General features: G+C 52.8%; 1 protein-coding gene across 1 annotated transcript; it reads right to left on the reverse strand.

Annotated features, from left to right (window-relative positions):
* Nucleotides 1-15,708: 15,708 nt before the first annotated feature.
* Nucleotides 15,709-24,506, reverse strand: Insyn1 (inhibitory synaptic factor 1). The gene is made up of 2 exons (XM_003462192.5): nt 24,319-24,506; nt 15,709-16,477 (listed from the first exon to the last, which is right to left on the reverse strand). Exons 1-2 carry the CDS (start codon nt 24,472-24,474, stop codon nt 15,770-15,772), a joined length of 864 nt encoding a protein of 287 aa, XP_003462240.1. The 5' UTR covers nt 24,475-24,506; the 3' UTR covers nt 15,709-15,769.
* Between the last annotated feature and the right edge of the window lie 216 nt (nt 24,507-24,722).

A 24,722-nucleotide genomic window follows, 5' to 3' on the forward strand; every position in this document is an offset into this window, starting at 1 on the left:
GTTGCACGTGGAAGATTGGTTCTGAAGTTGGTGGCTCTGGGAACCACCTTGCTCGCAGCCCCATCTGTAGTGCTACAGTGGGCTTCCCTCTGCTGGGCTTCAGCCCCATGGGGACATTCTGTGTTCCTCTCTGCAGTTGGAACCTCACTAAGTGGTTTTTGATTGGATGTAGGGGCCTTGAACTCACTGTGGGAACCTACCTGGCCCACGGTGACCAATGCTTTGTCTCTGTTGGACTGGGGTTGGGTGACGAGCTTCAGGAGGGACCCTGCAGGTGTGGTACTTGCCTGGGAGCTGTGGCCATCAGGGCCCCAGGTGACAAATGCCCTCAAGAGCAGTATTTTTAGCTGCTCTTTCTGGGCAAAGCTCCAACTCTTGCATCTTAATGGAGAAATAATTCTCACAGTGCGACAAGCTGGAGGCTGCAGGTGTCACATTCCTATTAAAGTGGGGACAGAAGGGTTCATTTTCCTGGCCCACGGTGTGACCGGATTTTGCCTCCAAGACCATTTGTAACCAGGCCTGTGAGGACCAGGGAGCAGAGCTGACCACCCAGCACTTGCGGGGAGGAGCTGGGGTGTGGACAGTGGTGGCAGCAGCCCGGAGTCACCCTGCCTCTTCTGTTGGCTTGGCACAGGGAATTCTGCCTGCGTGCCCAGCCGTGGATGACCCCTTCTGTGAGATCTGTCTGGGGAGTGGCACTTGGCTTCTTTGTCCCTGCAGGCCACTGCCGAGCAGGATGTTGGTACACATGGGCTGCCAGCCAGAGACCCCAGTGTGTTCCCAGCCAGGTGATGTCTAAATATCATTTGCAAAGACTGAGTGTCAAACTGAGGGCTGAAGCCAAAGTTTACCCAAGTTAAAATCTGTCATCTTTAAATGCAAGGGCCCCCCAAGAAGCAAGAGTGGAAAGTGTCACTGAGGACTTGGTATCCTTCCAGATTTTTCTTCAGGCTAATACAGTTATAGAAGTGATATTGTATATATACAATTTATATACAATACATATATGGGGGGGGGGTTGACGTTTCTTTAGTATTTTCCCAAGTCAGTTCTAGACTCTCTTTTTAAACTGATGTGTAACAATCTAATTTTTTAAAATGTTAATCCTTATTGTATGGCTCCATGAATTTTTAAACAAGCATTTATGTAACCACTACCCAAATCAAGATATAGGACAACTTTGTAGCTAGGGGGTGCTGTCATACACCTACAATACCAGCTATGACTTGGGAGGCTGAGGCAGGAAGACCACAAGTCCCAGGCCAGCCTGGGTGACTTAGTGAGATCCCACCTCAAAGTTAAAAGGGCTGGGGATATAATTCAGTGGCAGAGGACTTGTCTAGCATGCATGAAGCACTAGCATACTCTCCAGTATCACATATAATCAATATAGATAGATAGATGATAGATAGACAGATACACAGACGATGACAGACATGGTAGGAAACAATTCTGGAATTCCAGAAAGTTCCCTAGTTCTCAGTCAACAGCCAAACTTTCCAGAAAGTTCTCAGTCAGTAGCTCCACCCAAAAGTACTATCTGGTTGCTTTCCCCATGGGTTAGTTTCACTTGCTTTTGAATTTGATATAAATGGAATCCTGTAGCACCTGCTAGTTTGTGTCCAGTTTGTTGCAAAGACCTCCTTCCCTCTTTTTAAATTGCTACATAATATCTTGTAGTGTTGCTCTTCTAGAATACATTTTACCATAGTTGTATCCATAGTTGGATACAAATCCTGAAGTGTATTTTAGTTTTTGCAATACTAATGCCTAGAAATAGGATCTCTGGGTGGACCTGAAGGCTCAGTGGAATTGCTGTGGCTTAGGCTGCCTGTTTAGCCAGTCACATGTAAGAACATGCTAGAGAACAGCCCTGGGCCACTAACAAAACTGATTTTAGACAGGGTGAGTTCACGCTCTCGCTGTGCTCCCTGGGGCAGGCAGGGCCCTTGACATCCCTTCTTCTCACCCTGGGGCTGGGTGTCAGAGTCCTGCGGGTGGTGTGGGTATGTGGGTGTGCACCAGGAGCACGCAGCCAGAGCTGGTTCGGAGGTTCCTTAGCATCTTGTTGGGTGTGGGGCCTCAGGTCACTGAAATCTGCACTGTGTCCCAGCATGCCCGTTTAGCAACACCAGCTCCAGATAATTGTGGCAGCCCTGTTTCCTTACTAATGAGGCCATGCTTTGTCAGAGCAAAGAAAAGCCCAGGTCTCAAGGGGCAGACATCCCCACCTCAGACTTAAGGCTGGTGACCTTTAGCCCAGCCATACCCTAGCATCTGAGCAGCAAAATATCCCCTTTCCCTGTGCTAATGAGGCCTCTTCATTTCCATCAGTCTCCTGCACACAGGTTTCCTCCTTTTGCCTTTCAGATTGAAGCTCTGCCTTGCATAGTGTTTCAGCTCATGATAGATCAGCCTTTCACCTCCTCGATTCTGCACATTGTGCTCCTCGTAATACAGACCCAGAGTCCATTAGTCTGGCTGTTTTCAACTGTGGCTGCCCATTAAAATCACTTAGGGAATATTTAATAACTGGTGCCTGAGCTCCCTCCCAAAGTTCTGATGTAATGGTTTGTGATCATTGCTAAATATTTGATGTGCATACTCCAGGGGTTCTAGGTTGGCTTGAAAGTGAATGCAAAGAAGATTTCACAGGGAAGACACTGAGCTGACGCATCTGAGAGGGCAAGCTGTTCTCTGTGATCACTGGCATCAGCATCAGAAGATTTGTTTTCTCATTAAGGGATGTACAGAATATACAGAAGCCAAAAGGTCGAGGGAAGTGACTAGATTTAGTGTCCACCCCAGTCCCAGGGTATGGAGTGCAGGGGAGAGCAGGAACCCCAAACTCTCAGCAGCAGTCGGGCAATGGGGAGAGAGGAAGGATGGGGGTGGCACCCATGGTGATGGTTAGGCTATTTTTGGCTGCTGCAGAGGAAAAGGCTCCTGCAGGGCTCCCCCGTCTTTCCTTCCCTTCCCCTCCCTTCCCTTCCCTTCCCTTCCCTTCCCTTCCCTTCCCTTCCCTTCCCTTCCCTTCCCTTCCCTTGCCTCCTCTTCTTCCTCTGTGTCTCTCTCTGTCGCCCCCAGGTCTCCAGATGTGCACAGTCATGTGGCAGCTCCTGGCTGCCTCCTCCCTCCAGCACTGCAGGAAGGACCATCTGTCCGCTCCGTTGCTGCCGTCTGTCTGCGCCTGTGCCATCCTCAGCGGAAGCAGCCCCCTGTCGCCCGCTGCCCCTGCCTGTCCCAGGTGTGGCTCCTCCCGGGTTCCCCTGGGGTCTGGCTACACCGCAGATGCGCGATATCCAGGGAGATGCAAGCAGCACCCTTCCCTTCATGCCCTCTTCTAACTTCCTGCCCTGCCTGACCTCAGTTCTGTCCAGTCTCAGGACACATCTGCCTGACTCCGACTCCTGGACCCCAGGAGGCACAGGACATTGTTGTCCCTTGGTCCCTTGTGTTTCAGTCCTGCCTGCTGAAAAAATTCCAGCACAATGTAAGCTCCCCTTCATTGAGGTGAAGAAGAGGGGCCCTCGCAGCTCCCCATCAGCCTGCCAGCCACCACACTGACACTTGGCTGTATTTGTGGAGATAACTGAGTATAATTTGCTGCTAATGAATGGACGCCCTTCTTGTTCCCATTGCTTTTGTGACTACACTGAGGCCCATGAGGCCGATGGCAGCCTCAGCCAACATTGTGGGCCCGGAGCCTGTCAGGGTACAGAAGTGGCTCAGCCTTGTTTGATGACCAGGCTGAGGCCCTTGGTGACCTGAGAGGTGTGGCTAGGATACTGGTGTCCATGGGCTTTGTGTTGCTCTTCAATTGATGAGGAGGACCTGTGTCAGCCCAGCAGGAAGATAGGCTGGGGCCAGGGTTCTGACCCTGCGACATTGGTGGGTGAGGAGATGGCTGATTAGGGAGTGGGGGTGGGGCGGGTATTAGGAAGGAACAGCCAGGGCATGATGGGGTGGCAGGAGCTCCCCTGTTCAGCCTTGGCTCCAAGTATTTGCTCAAGATCTTCCTCCACAGCCACCCCAGTCTCTGCAAAGCCCACTCCCTCCCTCCTCTTTTCCGGAGCTCTGCACCTTGCCAGGTCTCTGTCCATCCATTGCTCCCGGGGAGGGAGATTGTCTCCTCTCCCAGCCCAGCCGGTTCACACTGCCTTCCCAGCTTACACCTGCAGAGGTGCAGAGAACCTGGTCTGTGGGGAGGAAAGGACAGAGGCCCCATGGCTTCTGGTCTCTGAATGGAACTGACTGGCTGGGGTTTATTTCTGCGCTCACCATGAAATAAGAAAAAAAGGATTTCCCAGCAAATGAATAATGTAAATGAGGCTGCCAAAGGTGCTTAACCTATTTAAAGGAATAATCTATTTTAAAAATCTTTTAGAAGCCCCTGTTTACCCAGAAACAATTGATATGGTAATTGCAGCTTTTTTTTTTTTTTAAATTTACCAGGGAAGGCTCTAGGCTCTGCTGGCCCAGTCCCACGCTCTATGCAGTGGTAACAACCAGAGAGGTGTGTCCTCAAGGACTGCAGCTAGAAAATGGGGTCAAGATTACCAGACTTCTGGGCAAGGGATGTAGCTTAGTGGCAGAACACTTGGTCTGGCATGCAGACCAAGTTGTCTGAATTTGATTCCCAGCGCTGAAAACAGGGTACCCCATTTCTTTAGTCGACTGAAATGGAAAGAGATTCCCCAGAGGACAGGGCCTTCAGAGGCCACCTCCTCTGTTCTTCCAGTGTGAATGGGTGGCTCAGTGCATGTAGTGAGAGATTTGATCTGAGGTCAGTAACGAGGGGATGGGTTGTCAGGTTGGGGGTACGGTTGTGGGGGGGAGGAAGAGACAGGCAGGACTTGCCCGTTGTTTAGTTCAAGATTACTCTCAAAGCAATCCAAAGCACCAGGCAGAAGCAGCCACATCCCCTGAGTACCAGCACAGCACCTCAGTGTATTTCCCTGGCCTAGGATCCATACTATTTTCTCAGTTTAATGGGCACGTTGGCTTGGAGAAGAAGCAACTCTTTCTTGGGGACAGGAGCTGCACTGGGCATGGCTATGTTGCCTCCACCCTTGCCACACTTCCTCCAGAAGGACAGTGGGTCAAGCACACAAGGCATCCTACTTATCCTTCCCCAGACCCCAGCCAAGGCACTCCCTGCCTGGCCAAATGCATGGACTGTGGGACTCCCAGGATGGAGGCTCCAGGTACATGCTCCACCTTGGATGCTATTGGTTTGATGAGGGAAGCCCTGAGTGATTGCATGGGGGGTCATGGGCACTGGGTGAGAAGGAGGGACAAGAGATGTACTATAAATCTGAACACATCTACAAATCTGAGCTCAGAGAACAAGAGGAATTGCCCAGAAAGTGGGGCCAAAGCTTAGAGTTGGGCCCAAGAGCACCTGGCCCCAGCTCAGTGCCATGTCTTTGGGACTCTCTTTTATGTCCATTGGGGACCAAGCACATGAGTATTCAAGCTGCCACTTCCTGCAAGGGCTGGCTCAGTCCAGCAGACTGGGCTTTTCCTTATTGCACTCCCAGAAGGTCGGCCTCTCCCAGGAGTAAATATTTCATGGATGATGGCAGTGACAACTGAAACCACAGGGACAACTCTCTTCCCAGACTCGCCACCCTCCTCTCCGCTCCTGTGGTTTTCCTAATAAACACCTCTAAAATATTTATGAAGGCAACTTCGATGAAGTAGCACACCATTGCCTTAAAATGATTTTCTTCTAATAGGTTGTCGGGGCACAGGCACTGGTTCCTCAGCTTCTGAAGGCAGACCTGTCTGGAGGGGCACTCAGGGCTCCCCATGAATGAGCTTATAGTGGGAACCCTGCCCTCTCTCAGGTGAAGTGAGGCTAGATCTGGTGGCAGGTAAGGAAGTACACTTCTGTGACAGGCTTGGGAGCTGCAGGAAGTGTGGGGGAGACGAACCCAGAGTCTGGAAGAATGGACAGGACAGGAGGTTGAAGACTGGACATATTAAGAACCATGGACAGCACCTCCAAGCTGGGCTGCCCCCAGGAACTGAAAAGCCTAGGAGTTTGGACCCAAAAATCCTGGGTCTGTGCTCAGTTTAGTTGGTGGGAATCGTAGGGGCACTGTAGTCTAGATGATGCTGATGGATATCATGGATGGATGGGGATGGCCTTGACCACTGAACTGTTGGTGGCTATTGGTGGCAGCTCTGGCCAAAAAGCTCATGATAGCAATACCCGTGCGCACATGCTGTAGGGTGATTTCGAATCTGCGTGTGGCCCCAGATTTATCTTTCTAGTCTGTGCAAATGCAAGTGTCTCCTTTCGTCTTTCTTCTCATACAAACTTCTGAGGTGCAGGTAGAAACTTCCCCATTCTCCCTTCCTCAGCCAGAAGGAAAACAAGTGCATGTCTTTTTGGCATGCAAAACAGAGGGAAGTCCCTGCTGCAGAAATGTGGGGAGGAAGTTTCCATCCCTGCCCCACTTGCTCCCAGCAAAGTCTCTTTCTAACAAGAGCTGTTTTCACGCCCATCACCTAAAGCCCAGTGCTGCTCTAATTACGGGTCAGGCTGAAATCTGACAGGAAGCATTTGAATTATTAATTTGAAGTGTGCTGAGCATCGGGGGTGGGGGAGAGCCAATTTCCTGTGCTCGCCCCCAGCCCTGTCTGCTGGGAGCTCATTAGCAGTACCTCGGACCTCTTGGCCTTCCCCAGCAGCCAAAGTGACTCCTGCCCCAGCCCGAGGTCTCACCACCCACTTCTCTGACCTTCCTCAACTCTTGCTCTGCACTGCTCTTCGGACAGAGCTTCCCATTCCATTAGAGGATGCAGACTGAGGTCAGCAGGGCAGGACCTTTGGGTTTCCTGACTTGGGCTTCTCTTCTTAGCTCTTTGCCTGCTGGCAGAGGTGCCTTGCAGGCTGTCTCTCACCTACTGTGGACCTTCTTCATGCCCACATCAGCAAGAGCGACACAGCTCCCCATATTTGCTGCATGTAGCTGACACTCTGAAGGAGCAAATTTCCTCATTCCATTTACACCCAGCATGCAAGTGGCCTTCTCACCTGGGGCCACACTGATGAAGGACTAACAAAATCCTTTTTCCTGTTTCTCTCCTGTCTCTAATCATGGAAGATTTGTCTTGTGCTCACTGGCTTCCCCTTCTCCCCTGACAGTCCTATAATGACAGAAGAGGTGACTCTCCCAAGTGCTGGAGCTGGGCATGACCCCTGTGGGTCCCACCTCCCCTACCTTCTCTTCCAATTCTAGGAGTCATTTGGGTCATGCCTCCCACCCCCACAGAGATGTCCTGCTTTACTTCCTGTCCCTAACATCTCTGGGGACAAAAATGGCTTCTATTCACAATCATGTGTGGCTACCCATGGGGCAGAGGAGACAAACCTCTTCTAAAGGACAGCTTATTCAAGTCCCCATAACACTGCTGGTCCCAGACAACCCTTACCCGCAATGCCCAGGGTACCCTTGATCTGCCTTCCTGCCCTGCCCTGTGTAACTGTCCCACTTCAACCCTCCCAAACTGCCCCTGGGAATAGCCACAGAACATCCTGCCAGGACCTTGCTCCTGCCTCAGAATGTTTCCCAGGGCCAGGGGACAGGCAGGCAGAGTCCATTAGTGGGGAAGAAGCACTCATTGCCAGTTGCATTCAGCCTGGGGCTTTGCACAATGTTGTCATGGAGCCATTGCAGCAGGGCTGTGGTGAGTTTCATATCCTTAGGAAAGCAAAGCCCTGAGAGGTTCAGGCACTGGTGCCAGGCCACACAGCCAGCAAGAAACAGGGCCCAATTCTGACTCGGGTTCCTCTGGACACAAAACCTGGGGCTTTGCAATGTGTCACCTGCAGGTTCCTTTCTTGCTATTTGGTCCAGGTGCAGGCAGCTTCTGGATCTGACTGTGGGGATCCACTTATGAGCCCCAAGACCCTGGAGTGGAAATCATCAGGTCAGGGTTGCCAGGGAACCTGTCCTCTGCATCTGAAATTTTTGGATGGGGACTCTAGTAGGGATGAGGTCTCTACTAGGGGTCGGGGGATAGTGTGTGGGAATTAGGGTCATCCTGGGACCATACTGCAGGTAGCCCAACCCTTCAGAAGGCATCTACTGTGTTCCCTGCAGGACTCCTGGACTATAGCAGGGGACTAGGGCACCATGGGCAGCTGGAGACCCAAAGAGGAGGCAACAACAGGCTCTGAACCCAGAACCAGAAGGCACTAAGAGTCTCACCTTGGGTCAGGGCCATGTGTCCTTGTGGCCCTGTGCAGGAGTTAAGGTCACCAAGCTGTCCAAATCTTGGAACATCACTCCCGTGGTGTCTTCTGGGGGCTGTGCATTCCTGAGGGGTATAATGTGAACGGGCTGGGCAGAGGCAGAGGGGCAAAGAGCACAGACTTATCAGGGGGCATCTTGGAGCAAGGCTCCTGGGACAGCCTCCCCAAACCCCTGCGCTGGGGCTAGGGAAGGTGGCACTAATGTATTGAACCAGATCCTGCCTATGTTGGACTCTACTGGCCTTTGGAATGCACACAGCTTGTGGGGCAAGCTCACTTATCTAAGCAAAAATTCACTTGATTGACATCTCCCAATGTCCCATCCAATCCTTGACTGATGGCATTTACTCAGCAAACAAACGATCCCAGTGGGCTGATGAAATAGCAACAAGGGCTATTTGATTTGAGGATTCCTTTATTAAAAAGTATGCGATCATCCCTCAGCCTTAAAACGATGCTCTGATCTGAACTGAAAGAAATAAAAAGAGTAAAACTAACACCAAACAAGCCACACAAAAACTAAAGCTGCATATTACTGAAATCCCAGCAAAGCCTGGCTACCTCCAAGACCTGACGGGCCAGGAAAGGAGGTCACACAGACCTCCACTCTCCCAGGACCCAGAATGACAGTCTCCTTCTTTTGGGGACATCTTTGGGATTTGTTACCCCCATGCTCCACATAGAGAGGGGCCTAAGCCCCAAGGGCAGAGAAGGGCAACAGAGGGCTGGTGTGGCAGCCAGAAGGGTGCTTCCTCAAGGCACATGCACCAAACACCTGCCATGTGCCAGGTCGCCTGGCTTCTGGAAGCATATCAACTATTCCTGCACTCAAGGGCTTCAGTTTCTTAGGGGAGATAGCTCTGTGTGTGTGTGTGTGTGTGTGTGTGTGTGTGTGTAAACCTCAGTGCAGCAGGGAGGGTAGATTAAGAGTATGCCTAAGATACTGCAGGGGCAGAATGAAAAGGTTATCATGATGAAAGATGAGTTTGAGGCAGTATACCAGTCACTTTCCCACTGCTGGTACAAAATACTCAACACTGGCAACTGAAAGGAGAGGTTAACTTTGGCTCACAATTTTAGTGGGTCCCGTCCATAGTTGAGTGGCTTCCCGGCAGAAAAGCGTTGGAAGGTGTGGTTGGAAGGGCATGGGTAAGGAAAGCTGCTCAAACCATGGCAGGCAGGAGGCAGACAGAGACAGAGACAGAGAGACAGAGAAAGAAAGAGACAGAGGGAGAGAGAGAGAGAGAGAGAGAGAGAGAGAGAGAGAGAGAGAGAGAGAGAGAGAACAAGAGTTCACCCTTCCAGGTCACGTTCCCAGGGATTTTCACCTTCCAATCAGGCCTCACCTCTAATCAGCATATTCTGCTGCTGAACTCAACAGTCCAATCCATTGATGAATATAGAGCCCCGTGAGCCAATCATATGTTTTTGGGCAGCTATTTTAACTCTAGACCATACATGTAAGGTCGGTCCACTGTTCCTGTGACTGAAGCTGCTAAAGTCAGAGGATGAATCATTGGGCAGGTTCTTTTGGGCATATGTCCAATGTCATTACACTGATGAAATATTTTCTGAGAAATCTAAAGTCTGAATTTTTATTTAAATATCTTTTTTTTTTTTGTACAACATGAGAAGCAAAACAGATGTACAGGCCACCAATTCTCAACCACTGGATGAAAGGAAGAGAAATTTCCAGGGAACTGGGGCATGAATAGGGTCAACTGGACCCAAAAGGTCTCTGGTTTGGAGGAGGGTAAAGACCCCACCCTAACTGGATCAGGAGGACCTTGGCAAGATTGCTGCACCTCCAGAAATATGTGAAATCCACAGTCCTCACAATAAAGACCCCCTCCAAAATCCAGCTGAGGGCCTGGATCACATGGCAATGTCCTGCATGAGCCCAGCTGGAGGCCTAAAGCCCATGACAATGACTCATGCAAGGCTGTTTCATGGATTTGCACTGGGAAGGCCCAGAGGTCAGTGCTAGAAGCTAGAAAGTCTGTGCCAGCAGGCTGAGGGTTCTGCACTGGAGCCAGGAAGCAATGCTCAAAGTGAGGACCAGGGCTCCCCTGAAAAGAACCATAGCCATCCTCAGTGACAATGAGGTCCTGAGCTCCTGATAATGAGAACAGCTGAGTTCACATCAGGAAGCCAGCATGATCAGCTTCTCCAGGAGACTCAACAGTGCACGCTCTTCCCCTCTGGAGCCAGGAAGTGACATCCAAAGAAAGGGCCAGGGCTTCCCCAAAGTGAACCACAGCCATTTTCAGTGACAACAAGGTCCTGAGCTCCTCTGATGATGAGAACAGGCAAGTTCATATCAGGAAAGAAACTCAACAAGCTCCACCAGGAGAACCCACAGCAACAGGGAAACCAGCAACAACCAGGAGAACCAGCAACATCGTATAACAACACCTGGAGAACCACTAACAGTACATTTTCCTCTCCAGTTCTCCTTTTCGTACTGGCAGCAATCCTCAGGCAGGCCACCCACATCCAGCACCACACTGATTCAGTTCAGCTGGTTGTTACAAGCTGACCCCTAGTTGTTAATCCATCACAGTCCCAAAGCCAAACAATTTTCTACTTCAGCTAACTGCCACAACTGGACTCCATGCCCAAGGCCACCCTAAAAATGTCCGTTGTTTACTTACACCACCCCTGAAGTGAGGCTCTTCTTGACCTCCTGCTACCCTTGAGCATCCCTGGGAACATCCTACAGCCACCTGGGGGTTGCTAAGCTGGGCTGATCTCCACCCAGGCACCTCCTGTGCATCTGTGGTTGTCTCTGGGATCTCAGGCCACTGTCCTCAGCTTAGGCACATTGGGCTCATTACTCCTGGAACCCAGACACCTTCACTGGGTGATCACTGGGGCATTTAACCCTCTACCCCAAATCTTGCAGGCAAATGTGTCTCTTCCCAGCACTGACCCCACAGGAATGGTCAGTGTTGGGGAGCAGGGAAAGAGATGGCTCCTAGATTGCTAGCTGAGTGGGTGTCAGGTTCTGAAATGCTCCCTGGAACCCTGGAAACTGGTGAGTGAGCCTCCCCCACCACATCACCACACACACACACACACACACACACAGTGGGCTGGGATATGGCCACATCCTTTGGGCTGCCTCTCACGATCACTCTACCATGGGGCACAGGCAAAATCCCAGGATGAGTGAGTCCAGGACACCTCACAAGGATCAGGGTCCCCAGGCCTCTTTCCACAGTTCCTGCAAACCTGTGCCTGGTAGTGAGTGTCTCCCTGACCAGCCTGGCTTGCTCCAGGGTAGAGGATGGTGGGGGGGGGGTGAGCCCCAGAGGCTGGGCTTCTGTGCTACCTCTCAGATGGTGGTGGGGAGGACATCAGTATGGGGAAGCTTCTTAACTCTGCATGTCACAGCAAGAATAGGGTGGGGAGCAGAGCTGCAGGCAGGTGTGTGAGCTTGAATGCTCCTGGCAGAGAGTCACATCTGATCAGCATGGAGCCTGGGCCCTGGGCAGTGCCAGCCTGAGGTCACCTGCTGTGGCTCCAGAGTCTCCTTGGCTGGGGATAGGTGAAGGAGGAGAAGTAGGTAGAGGTGATGACAACTGCGCAGGGCAGGCAGGTGGGCAGAATCAGGTCACATCAGAATCCCAGCTGGCTCACATGCACCGGGGTGACACAGCCCCAGCATCCCAGCCCACTGGCCCACGGGGGAAGGAGGTTGGGAATGCTTTATAGGGCAAATGCTTAACCTACTTGTAGGATCAAATTATTTTCAAGGGCTTCAGCAGATCCATATTCTTACTAAGGTACTAATTACCTGCTATTCTTACTGATTCATCCGGTGGGCCCCTTCCAGGAAATCTCTTAAACCTTCTCTATTGGCTCACTTTAAATCTGTGCTCTGGCTTCAGACTGGACAGGACACCAGCCTGCAGGGCTGAGGGACCCTGACGTCACTTACTGAAGCAGTCCTCGGCTTTCCCATGCTGCAACATGAGCTCTGTGTTTTTACAAGGCCCTTATCCCCCATCCTCCAGTGGCACTCCCAGCCAGATAGTTTTTATTCTCACCAGCCCCAGTGCCCACCATTCTCTTGCCCCGTCCAAAGGAAGGTCCACTTCAAACACTGCCTCATCCTCTTCCTGGAAGTTGTTCATGGATGCCCAAGCAGACTTCCTACATCCTGGGAGCCAGGTACTCCAGATCAGAAAGGCCTGAACATTTACTAGATGGAGTACAGGCTTTGCTAGAGATAGGAAGAAGGGAAAGGACACTGGACCTGGAATTGCATTTTGGGCAGTCACCTAGTCCATGTTCCAGGCCTCCAGGGAACCAAGAAAAGTCCTAGAAGGGTCCCACCAGCCAAAGGGAGAAAGACAGGGCCTGGACCTGGTAAAACTTATGTGACGTTCCCAGCAATCAGAAGGCAAGTATTCTGCAAACAGGAGTTCTCAGGCGCGGTGTAAATAATACCAAGGTCAAGTCCCTAACTCTGGCAGTTGCTGCCTGTGTAACTTTGAGCAGTCTTTACCTGTTCATTAGTCGCCTCCTCTGACCTGTAAAATGACAACCATGGTTAATCCATTTACTCAATAAATAATTATCCAGCAACCTATTCTGGGCTGGGCCCAGCTGAATCTGGCATTGAGTGCTGGTTAAAAGATGAGGGACAAAGAGCTGCCATACACCAAGCTGTCAGTGAACTTGGGCTTAGGGCCCAGTGGGGAGTGGGCAGAGGCGGGGCCAGGCCTGGACCCTCTAGAATCCCCAGTCTCCCTGCTCTCTCCCCTCCTGTCCACATGGTCTGGCTGTGTCTCTAAGAATCGGGATGGTGCTGGGTCTCTGGGCATGGCGACCCCCTACCCACCCCTCGGTGCTATCAGAATACTCCTGTGCATTGCATCACCTGTCCCTTTCTGTTAGGTTTCCTTATCACAGGCCCTGGGGACATTGCACTGTGCCCATCCTATCAACCTGTCCTGAAGTGGCCGCCTTGGCCATCTGGTCCTCCGCCTCGCGCCCCTGGCCCCTCCCATCCTGGCTCCTTTCCCAGGCCTCATGGGCTGGACCCAGTGCTGCCTCTGGCTTCTCCATGCTGAAACCCCACACCCTTCGGTTTTGACTTTGCTCAAACCCCAGCCATACCAGACTAGCCCCTCACAGGGGATGGGAGTGAGGGGATGTGTGTGGGCAAGCAACTTGAGACCTGGCACATCGGAGGTCCTCAATAAAGGCAGAAGCATGAATGCACATAGATGTTCCTGGGCGAATGGGGATTCATACATTCATTCAACACACTTTCACTGAATTCATGACCTATTTGGTGCCAGGCTTGCATCAGGGTTGTGATATTCAGGCTGATGGCAGCCGAGTTGTCTAAGGACTAAGCTATGTGTTCAGACTTCCTCCTCCCAAAGTGCTCTCCATACCCACCTGGTTTTCTGGCTACCCCAACTCTACCCCCAGATACTGGAGCACTGGTTCCATCATGCATTTTAACAGTAGCTGTTTTCAGGCTAAGCCTTCAAGTTTGAGGCCAAATCCTGGCTCTGTAACTCATCCTGTGTGGCCTTCAGCAGGTCCTCAGTGTCTCAGAACCTCAATTTCCTCCTCTGGAAAATTCACTTACCTCATGCTCGCATCATCCCTCAAATCTCAGGATGCCATGGGCTATCACAGTCAAGGACTCTCTCACCCTTCCCCAAAGTGAACCTGTAACCATTTCCCAACATGCTTCCTCCTGTACAGGGTGTGCTCAAAACACCACCCCTCTAGGCACAAGTTGCCCATGACCACATCCAGTAGCACAGAGCCAGAGTGAGGTGTGGGATCTCTGGGGAGAGGGCAAGTTCCCACCTCGGGCTCTCTCAGACACTCCTCTCTCAAGCCCTGTTTTTGTCCTTTATGAAATGGGAATGTAGGTCTGTGTTTTTTGTTTCATTCTTTCTTTTTATTTTTAAAACAGGGTCTTACTATATAGCCTACACTTGTTTTAATTTGCAATTCTCCTGCCTCAACCTCCCAAGAGCTGGGATTATAGGTGGGCACCACTGTGCCCATCTGAATGTAGGCTTTTTTTCCCTGATGGTCATGAAGATGAGGAAAGTCTTCTTGCCATTGGAGAGGAAAACCAAGACACAGAGAGCACTGGATACCTATCTTCAGAGCAAAGTGGGCCCTATTCCTGGGTGGGGACCCTGCTGGCCCATGCCCCTGGAAGCCCCTGGCCCTCATCCCTCACTCTGTGATGCAAGGCTCTATCGTTGAGCAGCACCAAGGACAGAGGCTTTCCTGGAGTGGACAGGGGCTCCGTCTGCCCTGGCTCGTGTCTGAGGCTGCACCCTGGTCAGCTCTGTAAGGCTGTGACTCAGCTCTGGCTGGGGACGGATCCCACCCTGCAAAACCTCCAGCTCTGTCGGTCCCCCAATGGATCCCTGCATCTGCAGGGGCTGGGCATCACCTCCTGGGCAGTGGTTTTTCTCCCCAGAAGCTTCTGGACGCATGGGCTGGGGCCATGGGGACTACAGCATGTGTCCAGGGCTTTCATGCGTATTGCCTGTTGGAGTCTTGTGGCTGCCAGTGAAGCAGCCAAGGACTCTCTTTAAGCCCATAATAGGTCCAGAGAGGCAGATGGACTGGCCCAGGGTTACACAACCACTACATGGCAGAGCCAGGTTCAGCCTAGAAACCACTTTCTCAAGGGGACAGAGAATAGGCTCGGCGACCTTGGACTGGTTATTTAACCTGTCTGAAGCTCAGTCTTCTCCTTGGGAAAAGAGAGGAGAATCATGTTCCCAATTTGTTGGGTGATCATGAAGATTAAATGAAGTCATGCTGTAAAATGCCACTATGATTGGTAATCTCACACTCTAGGAGGCTGAGGCAGGAGGATCACAGTTCAAGCCCAATTGGGGCAACTTAGTAAGACTGCCTCAAAATAAAAGTTCAGTCTGAAGGGCCTGGGTTCAATCCCCAGTACTTCAAATGAATATGTAAACAAACAAACAATCATGAGTGATGATTGTGACCGTCACTGTGCAGATCATGCCTGGATGGAGCCCTGGGGTTCCAGGCACAGTGGATGCCCGGAGGCCTGGCACAGAGGCTGCCCAGGCATCAGCATGCCTTGCTTCTGTATCCCAGGCAACACAGCAATGCACAGGGCAAAGACAGGCAAGGTCTGCCCTGGAGGAGGGCCTGGTGCCCTCCCTGGACCTTGCTCTCTTAGGGCAATGAGTCATCTCTAGGGCCTGGGCTGGGTCAGCAGCCAGGTCCTCCTGCCCATCTGCCTTACATACTTTCAGGCACCCCTCTGGGGGGGGGGTTCTGCCCTTTGGGGCGCTCTGCCCTGAGATGGGGTCAGCTCTGGCCATGCCTCCAGCGATCAAGTTAGTGAGTGGGGTGTCTCTGTGTCTAAGGTAAGCTCTGTCAAAGCTCTGTAAAATGCCAGATGCTTGGCATTTTAACATTTTATTATGATTGTGTCTGTTCTCCCCCCAGCCCAGTCCCCAGCCCCTAGTTCTTCCCCTTGGCTTTCTGTCTGGCACCTGTGTAGGGCAGCACCGTCTGCGTGCTCTTGTCTGACACCGTCTGGGTGCTGCTGTTCTTTGTGACCCTTCGGGTCTGTTCAGGGCCCGGTGTGGGACTGGAGCGGCGAGCAGTCAGTGGGGAGCGCCGTGTCTTGTGGGGGACTGCAGAGGGCTTGAGGGGTCCTTCATGGGGCTGCTCGGGGGATGGGCCCCCCGCCTCCTCTTCTGCCTCCTCACTGTGCGCCTCCTCATCATCACAGCACAGAGCGTGGTAGAGCACTTTGTCACTGAACCGAACCCTCTCCCGCGTCCCTGGGGTCCGCTGGGGCAGCTGGACTTTCACGGGGCCAGCGCTGAAGGCCTCCTCGCTGGAGGAGTCGGGGGTCTCCACTCGGGGCCCATTGGGGATGGGGGTGCTACCATTCATGAGCCGGTAGTCAGGGCCAGCTCCTGGCCGTGATGACTCCGGGCCATCCACAGAGTCCGATGGAGTGGACACATCCAGGAAGGAGCAGAATTCCCAGCTGTCTGACAGGATGTCAGCTGTCATGAAGTCCAGGTGGCCCAGGTCAAAGGGGCCACCCACGCCTGCCTTGTCACTGCTAGAGGTGCTGCTCACAGTGGCCGTGGTCCAATCGTCTGGCTCCAGCTCGAAGTCAAAGTCTGAGGTTAGTTTGTCGATCTGGCTCACCACCTGGCCGGGAGGGGACAGGAGATGAGGGGACCAGTGAGTGCGCCTGGCCTGCCTGCCCAGACCTTTGGCTGGCAACCTTACTGGTTGGTGACTGCATTTGAGGTCAAGGGCTTGTTTACATCCTGGAGGGACCAAATGGGATGGGGGTGAACAGAGCTAAATCCAGCCATCCCCTTAGTCTCCCTTAGATGTTGGCTTCCAGCTCTGGTCCCCCATTCACATACCCGCTCTCTGAAACACAGCTGCTGTTCTGGGGGTGGCCTTGGTGACCAGGGTTTGGTCTTTCTCTGATGCCCCACTAAGGAGGGGCCGAGGGACTCCAGCGAGTCTACTCAGCTTAGGTGTCCTCAAAGAGGAAGCGACAGAGGGCTGTGAGGAGGAGGATCCTGTGCACACTTCCTACAGCATCCTGGACTGGTCCCTGCAGCTGGTCAGCAGCTCCCCTGGGGGGCTTCACCAGTCCTTGGGGACCAGAACATGGTGCTCGGTGCTGTTCTGGCTGGGTCACTCCTTTCTGCTACACTGCCCAAGCCCCCAGACTGTCTCTCTCTTGCTATCCCTGCCCCCTGAGTCACAGAGAGCACCCTCACTTGTTGGGAGAAGGAATAAAGCAAGTGTTATTTGGTAAGCAATAAAGAAGTCATCCATGGCGGTCCAGTTACTCATGAACTGCACCCGGGGGCAGCAGGGCTGCACAGGTCCCTGCGCCCTGCTATGACCCTTCACAGAGGCTCAGGCCGCCCTAGCCTAGGACAATCCCTAGCCTGGCCTATGAGCGTATAAATCAGGGTGCAGGAGAGTGAGGGAAAGAGGGGAGCCAGACAGAAACCAGGGAGAGGACCTGGCACAGAAAGTAGAGGAGGAATCAGGTAAAAATGCAGCCGCAGAAGCAGCGCCAGAGGTCCAGGTGTCAGAGCGACAGAGACCAGTGACAGGGACACTCAGAGAGTCACAGACCAGCTTCCAGCTCCCAGCCTATCCCTCCCTTGTACCGGGGTCAGTCAATTCATTCATGCACTAATTAAGCCCTTAACAAAGGCTTCTGAGGCTGACTGCCCTCCCAGGGATGCACCAGCTGCCCAGCAGGGGTGGGAGAGCACCCCAAGGTGAGGGTGGGAACAGGCTAGGTGCTTCAGGAGGAGCAGCAGCATGGCTTCATGTGAAGCCTGCTCGGAAGACCTGGCTGGCCCTGGCTCCTCTCTAGGCCTCAGTTTCTCAATCTATAAACAGGGAGTGTGGGTGAATTAGTTTACCTCCAAAATTCCTTCTATTTCTAAGTAAGATTTAGGAGTCCTCATTTCTAGGGGTGGCTGGAGAAGTCACAGCCAGTGATAATACCAGGTGCCATGAGTCCAAGGGCGTCTTGAATACCACTGGTCTGGTGTGGGGGATCAAAGCATGGGGAAGACACAGCACCAAGGCACAGGACAGGCCCTGCCTCTGGTCTGGCGGGCGCTGTGGCAGAGGACTGTGCAGCTCTAGGGTGGTCACCTTGTCTCCCTGGCACTTCCTGGGGATCTGGAGGGAGTCCTGGATTCAAATCCCAATTGGCTGCAAGTAATAATCCCACTCTAATTTGTGCTCTGCTGTCCTGCTGAAGGAGATGACACCCTCCTCTGTGGCCAGGGTGACAGACTGAACAGATAGGACTGCTTTAAACAGCAGAGTCAGACAGTCAAATCCTTATGGCTCTGAGCTCTGGAGATAGACCCGAGCTCCAGCCTTGACTCATTATTTTGCAACTGTGTGACCCTGGCCAACTCACTCAATTTCCCTGCACTTCTATTTCTTTGTCAAAGGAGAATTCTAGTAGTGCCTACAGCTGTGAGGACCTAAAGACCCCATGCTCTTGGGAAAGCTCATAGGACAAGATCGACAACCACCAGCCACGGTGCACCATGCACGTGTCCAGAGAGCAGATGTGACTTCACACAAGGAATGATACTCTGGCAGGGGTTCCTCGTGCACACAGGCAGGACCATTTGTCTCACGAGTCTCACTCCAGATCCAAAAGAACAAAATGGTTCCAAAAGGCAAATGACTGAGGTCACAGGCAAGTGTGGCCCTGTCTACCGTGGGGAGCCCCTTGAGTGACAGAAGTCAGATGAGAAGGGGAAGCCCTGTGGCCTAGGGGACCCGGTCCCTCTGTGCTACTTGCCTCTCTGCTTCGGATGTCTTGGAATCTGTGATTTCGGAAATTTAATAATCATTTGCCTACATGTAATTTGGGATTGTCTTGGAGTGCAGGGAAATAATTATATACACAGAAGGAATGAGGTGGGGAGAGAGCATGGAGAGAGAAATGGAACCATAAAATCAGAGTCACAGAACCCCAAATCTAGAAGGGCCTGAAGAATCTTGTGGAGTCTGTCTCCTTGGGCTTGTTGGTAGGAAACAGGCCCAGCACTCAGCAGAAACTCGGATGAGACGAGAGCTGAACGCTGATGCCTAGTCTTGGTACCTTAAAACCGAGAGGGAGCCAAGAGCAAGCATGAGAGAGGAAGGCAGGATGGAGGGCTCTGACTGACCCCAGGGGATGCCCAACTTCTGTCCTGGTTTAGCTCCCTCCTCCCGAACCACACCTACCCAATCTTCCCACCTTCATCAACCTTCTGTCCAGCCTTCCCAGCTTCTCAAACCCTCGAGTCTCCCAAACACAGACCTTCCATCTTCCTCTCCACCTGCGGCCCCTCTGCCTGCTTGCTTCTGCCTGGGGCTTACCTGGCTGCCCCACACTGCCTGGCCCGAGTCCTCGACAGCTCTGGCTGAGTCCTCTCTGCAAGGACTGCACCTATGTGTCCTCTAAGACCAGCCAGCCAGGTCTGAGGTCCCAGGGTCCCCAGCCCCAGCACCCATCCCTTACCTCTCCCAACAAGCTGCTACCTCCTTCCTTCTCTCCCAGCTTCCTGGACAGTTGGTTATATAACTTTGGATTCTGCATTATTTATGACCACTGATTATTTTTTAACTCTGTGATTACATTGTTTATTATCTTCCTGGGGGGCTGTGGTGTGGAGGAGACAGGGAGCGAGCTGCCCGTTATTCATAGCTCTCATCCTGCAATTTGGCCTAACTGACCAGGGAGCTTCATTGAATCTGTCCGGGGGTAGAGCAGGCAGAGGGAAAAGGGAGGAAAGGAAGGCATGACCGAAAAATAATAAGAAAGAAAGCCGCGCAGTGTGCACTGAGCTGCGGGTGACGGAGCTGACCCACTTTGACTCAGGCCTGTGGTCCCCAGCTTCTCTGGCTCCGGCTGCTTCTTGGCTGGGCCACCTTCATTTATTGCACACTCACAAGGCCTGTGGTTTTCCCTGATACCTTCAGACACAGTACCTTGCAATGGGACCTCACAACTGGGCAGCTAGAAACAGCCTTCTGCAATGCCCACCTCCTGTGGCAGTCAGGGGCAGGGGACCCTCCACTGCCACCTGCAACTGCGGAAAGGCTTTGCCTACCCTGCATCCTCTTCGGGTGCTCAGGTCAAGGTGAGCAACTGTGACTTTAAGTTTCACCCTACCTAGGAATCGTGGATGATGTGGGGAGACAGGTGATAGGGTCAAGGGCTACCTTTGAGCCCCAAAGAGAAGGAGCTTGCCATCAGGCAGCCAAGGATGAGGATTTGGGAGCTCTGAGCTGGTGGGGACCTGGGGTGGGGGAGGGTAGGGAGGCAGATTCCCCCAGGAAGGAATGCAGACAGAAGATCCCGGGGAGTGAGGACATGGGACGCTCACTGAGAACACATCCAAATTCCAGGTCTTGAGCTCAAGGCAACTCTCCTGCCTTAGCCTCCCCAGTGCTGAGATTACAGGCATGTGCCATCATCCCTGGCTTGGTACAGGCTCTGCAAGGCACAGTGGCACCCCCCCGTGCCCCCTGTGCCCCTCCCTCTGCCCTTCTTCTCTAGTTGCACTTAGACAGACTACCCTTGAGCATGCTTCCTCCCCAAGACCTGGGATGCTGAGCCCCCAGGGGGGCAGGTGACCTTATTTCTCATTTCCCTCAGGTCTCTGTTCAAAAGCCACCTTCTAGGAACCCCCTTTTCCCCCCTCCCCACGGTCTTGGTAGGGGTGGGACTGCTTACTGCAGGGACACCAACGGTCCCCAGTCAGGAGCCCTAACCTCCCTGATCATGCCTGAAGAGCTATGTGACCAAAAAAAGCAAGGCTGCCCGTGTTGCTAAAGAGCAGGCCAGTGTGGTTCAGCTACCAAACACTACGAGAGCTGGGCACGGGGTGCCTGTCAGTCCTTGGGAGGCTGAGGCGGGAGGATCGCTGTAAGTTTAAGGGCAGCCTGGACTACACAGCAGAGACCCTGTTGCAAAAAACCAAAAACCAAAAACCAACCAAATGAACAAAAAAGTGCGCTGGGGAGGTGGCTTAGTGGTAGAAGGCTTGACTGGCATCCACAAGGCCCTGGCTTAGACCCCCAGCACGTTAAAGACAAAACAAAACAAGATACCCCAAACATAACACATATGGTGCTTTGACACCATTATGAGGCTAAGTACATTATACATAATCTCTTTTAATTTTCCCAACAATCCTGGGCACAGGGGCCAAGGAAAAGGTAAAATTTGATATCTTCATTTGACAGATGGCAAAACAGAAGCACAGAGAGGTAAAGTAACATTCCCATGGTCACACAGGACTGGCACTCAGATCCGATCCAAAGCTATCTGGTGGAACAGCCCACACTGCTAGCCTCTGGGCTATGCTGCGCCTCTGAATTAAGATCCATGGAATTCTGAGGTGCTTAGGAGCCTGATAGGATTGTCTGGAACTGGGAAGTATTGAGGAACCTGGGAGGGATGAGAGCTAATTAACATCTGCTGGTCACATTTCTCTGCAACACAGTGTTGGCTCTCAAAGCACTCTTGTGCTCCTTATCTCACTTGGTCCTTTAACAGCGGTCCCCACCGGGGGACAGGACCTGCTCCTATCACCCAGGGAGCTTGGGGCAGAGCTAGGTGGGGCTTTGAAGAGAGGGTCATGTGAGAGAGGGAACTTCAAATCCCCTGCGAGCAGAGCAGTGTGGCACCCTCCCACACACTTGTCCTTGTCCCCCACAAGTCCTTGCAGGGTCACTGTGAGGTGCAGGTCATCAGGGTCCCCATTTCAGGGATGACAAAGGGAGGCTCAGGGACTTGGGGAGAGAGCTGAATGGTGGGGACAGGGCAGGTGCCGCCCCGGGAATAGGCTGTGATGTGGGGAGTGTCTCCTATCCTCCGGACTTTAAACCCTTCCCAGGTTCCTTGTGGAGAAATGCCAGCTGACTGGTCTGACAGTTCCTTTGAAGGACCATAAGCCAAGATCCCCAGTTCCAGGGACCAATCAGGGCCTTGTACCCCACTTGGTAACCTTGTCCCTGACCGACTGCAGGCCACAGGACGGTGGCCATGTATCCTCCACCAGGGCCTCCCTGCCCTCCCCTCTAGCCACTGCCCCATGTCCAGCGCTGCCTGGGGAATGAAGAGGCTTTAGCTTGTCTCCCCCCAACCCCCAGCTGGGTGCCATTGGCAGCGGGCAGGCAGTGGCATACGGGGTAGACTCTGGTTGCCATAACAACCCACCAAAGTCTTGGGTGGAGGCACATGGCCTACAGGGTGTGTGGGGGGAGGGCACTCATCTTTCTCTGACCAGGCTCAGGCTTTGGGGCTGCACAGCTTGTGACGTGGAGCTTTGCTGTGGGGTACATGGGAGCCAGTGAGTGTGGCAGGGAAGGAGGGGTATCTAAATGCTCTGCAAATAAACTCTAGTGCTACAGCAGCAAAGGATATTATTTCCTGGACGTCCCTGTCAAAATGCAAAGAGATGCCGGCACAGTAGGACAGGCCTGTAATTCCAACACTCTGGGAGGCTGAGACAGAAGGATCACAAACTCAAGTTCAGACTGGGCAAATTGGTGACTTAACTAGACTCTGCAAAAACGAAAAATGAAAACGGGCTGGGGATGTAGCTCAGGGGGAAGGCCAAGGGTTCAATCTGGCAGTACTGCAAAAAAATCCAGTGGTGGTGCACACTTGTTATCCTAGCACTTGGGAGGCTGAGGAAGGAGGATCACTGCAACTTCAAGGCCAGCCTGGACTACAAAATGAACCTGAACTACAGCAAAACCCTCTCTCAAAAAGACCACTAACAGTAACAATAACAATAATAATAAAAATAGTACTCAGGAGCCTACCTGCTAAAGCCTCAGAAATAGATATCAGACACCTGAGTTCTAAGCTCAGTTCTGCCCCTGGCATGCTTTATGACCTTGGACAATTCCCTATTCCTCTCTGGGCTGTGCTTTCTTCAGGAGCCAGGGCTGGCTTGGATTATCTGTAAGGCCCTTTTAAGTTCTGCATGGCTGTGCTGAGGAAGAGGGTATGCAAGAGTCTGGAAGACGTCTGGTTGGAAGTACGATCGGCGTTAAATCAGGGCAGGGTTAACTCCGGTTCCTTCTACTTAAATCTGCAGGGGCCTGGGTCCCAGGCTCCTGGCCGAGACTGAGACTCTGAACAGTTCCACGGCCCAGTAGAACTATGGAGAATCGGAAATCGGATGGGGGTGGCAAAGGGGACTGTCACCCTTTGGATCCATGAGGCCGGAAGAGGCGGGTTGCTCAGGAGTTTCTAGCCTTTGATTTCCAAATTGTACAGGCCACTGATGTTCGGCCCAGACCATGGCCGGCCCAGCCTGGGCAGAAGCACCTCCACGTCTGTCTACCTGAAGCCACCATCATCCCACCTCCCAACACAGGATTTCTTAGCAGATCCAGGGCAGTTTCTGTCCAAAACTTTTGCGACACCCCCACTCCAACTCCTACTACAGCTCCGTCCAAACAGCCCCTGCTCCTTGGCTCTCAGTCCAGGCCAGAATGCCTGGAGTCGGTATCTGTATCACCTACCTCCCCAGCCCCAGTGCAACTGGCCGGGCAGAGCTGGGCCCATAACTCCCGCACAATCACTCTCCCTGCCATCTCTGCAGGGGCCCTGGTTACAAGGAGTTGAAATTTGCCTAAAGCCCACCTGGCTGGTACAATGGCACCCAGCGGGCAAATTCAAGGCAGCCGCTCAGAATGCTGGTCATGCCTTTTGGGCTTGAACACAGCCCAGGGGGCAGGGCCGAGGACATGTGTACCTCATTACCCCAGCAATGTGGGAAGCAGTAATTAAACCAGGCTCCATTTACACAGAGAGGAACACACACATCTCGACATTTCTCAGTGACTTTAGGGTGAAAACATTCAGTAACATCGTGTGTGTGTGTGTGTGTGTGTGTGTGTGTGTGTGTGTGTGCATGCTCCCATAGTATATCCTCTTACAGGCAGTCCCTGTACCTGCTCATGTGCACAAAGAACACTGACACCCATTAGTAGCTCTCTAGGCCCTTTCTGACCCCAGCACAGATTCTCTGTGGGTCAAGGGTTCTAAGTATCTCTGGGGGTAGCTGGAGAGAGGCCTCTTGTTGTGGGGACTGCCTTGGGAAAGCCAGGTCAGAGTCACAAGGAAGGCAGAAGGCGCTTCAAGGGTCAGTTTAGGTCCCAGAAGAGCATCTCCCACTAAGAAGCCATGCTGAGACTTGGTCCTTACTGGCCACCTTGGCAACCCTGAGTGGTTATCACAGAGTAGGGTCACAGGCACACTTCCTAAGCTACTCTGTGACCAGGATGCCACCAACCCTGGGGTCTGCTGAGATCTTTAGCCAAGTAGACTGGGGTAAAGGAGAACGAGATAGGCAGTCTCCAGCAGACCAAAACACATGCCCGCAGTTTTGCACACTCACACACGTGTCCGTGTTTGTGTCAGGCCTGATCAGGCTGGTTTAGGCCTGAGTGGTCATAGGGTACCCCTCACTCACCTCCCGAAGCTCCTTGGCCACCTCCTTGAGCTCCCGCAGGATGTCTTCAAGCTGCCCGATGACCATCTTCATGCGCTGTCGGATTCGCTCCCGCTCACCACCACTGTTGGGGTCGTCACTGGGCTGCCCGAGGTCCGGGGCCCCCCGAATGTTCATCCTTCACCACCTGGCCACGGGCCTGCCCATACTCCCCCCAGCAGGGCACACGCTGTGTCTGCCTCCACGGAGACACCCTTGGTGGGGCAGAGCTCCACATCTTAACGGCCCCCCAGCCCACCCTGGCCCTGGGCAGCCCACACCCAGCCCCTGTCCACCGGTGCTCTGCCTGCTCTGCCTCTGGGTGGGGAACAGGGCACCCAGAGGGAGACAGAGTCTGCCACAGGGGTCAAGGTGAGGACACGGGA

This window comes from Cavia porcellus, unplaced genomic scaffold (assembly GCF_034190915.1).
Source record: "Cavia porcellus strain 051 isolate PalLab524CR breed Dunkin Hartley unplaced genomic scaffold, mCavPor4.1 scaffold_38, whole genome shotgun sequence".
In the NCBI taxonomy this organism is placed as follows: Eukaryota; Metazoa; Chordata; class Mammalia; order Rodentia; family Caviidae; genus Cavia; species Cavia porcellus.

What these genes read in the sequence shown, in the direction of transcription:
- Insyn1 (XM_003462192.5), bottom strand. Translation starts at nt 24,474, where the DNA reads ATGAACATTCGGGGGGCCCCGGACCTCGGGCAGCCCAGTGACGACCCC. An exon ending in TGGCCAAGGAGCTTCGGGAG is followed by an intron (nt 16,478 to 24,318) that starts GTGAGTGAGGGG and finishes CCTCCCGGCCAG; the next exon opens with GTGGTGAGCCAGATCGACAA.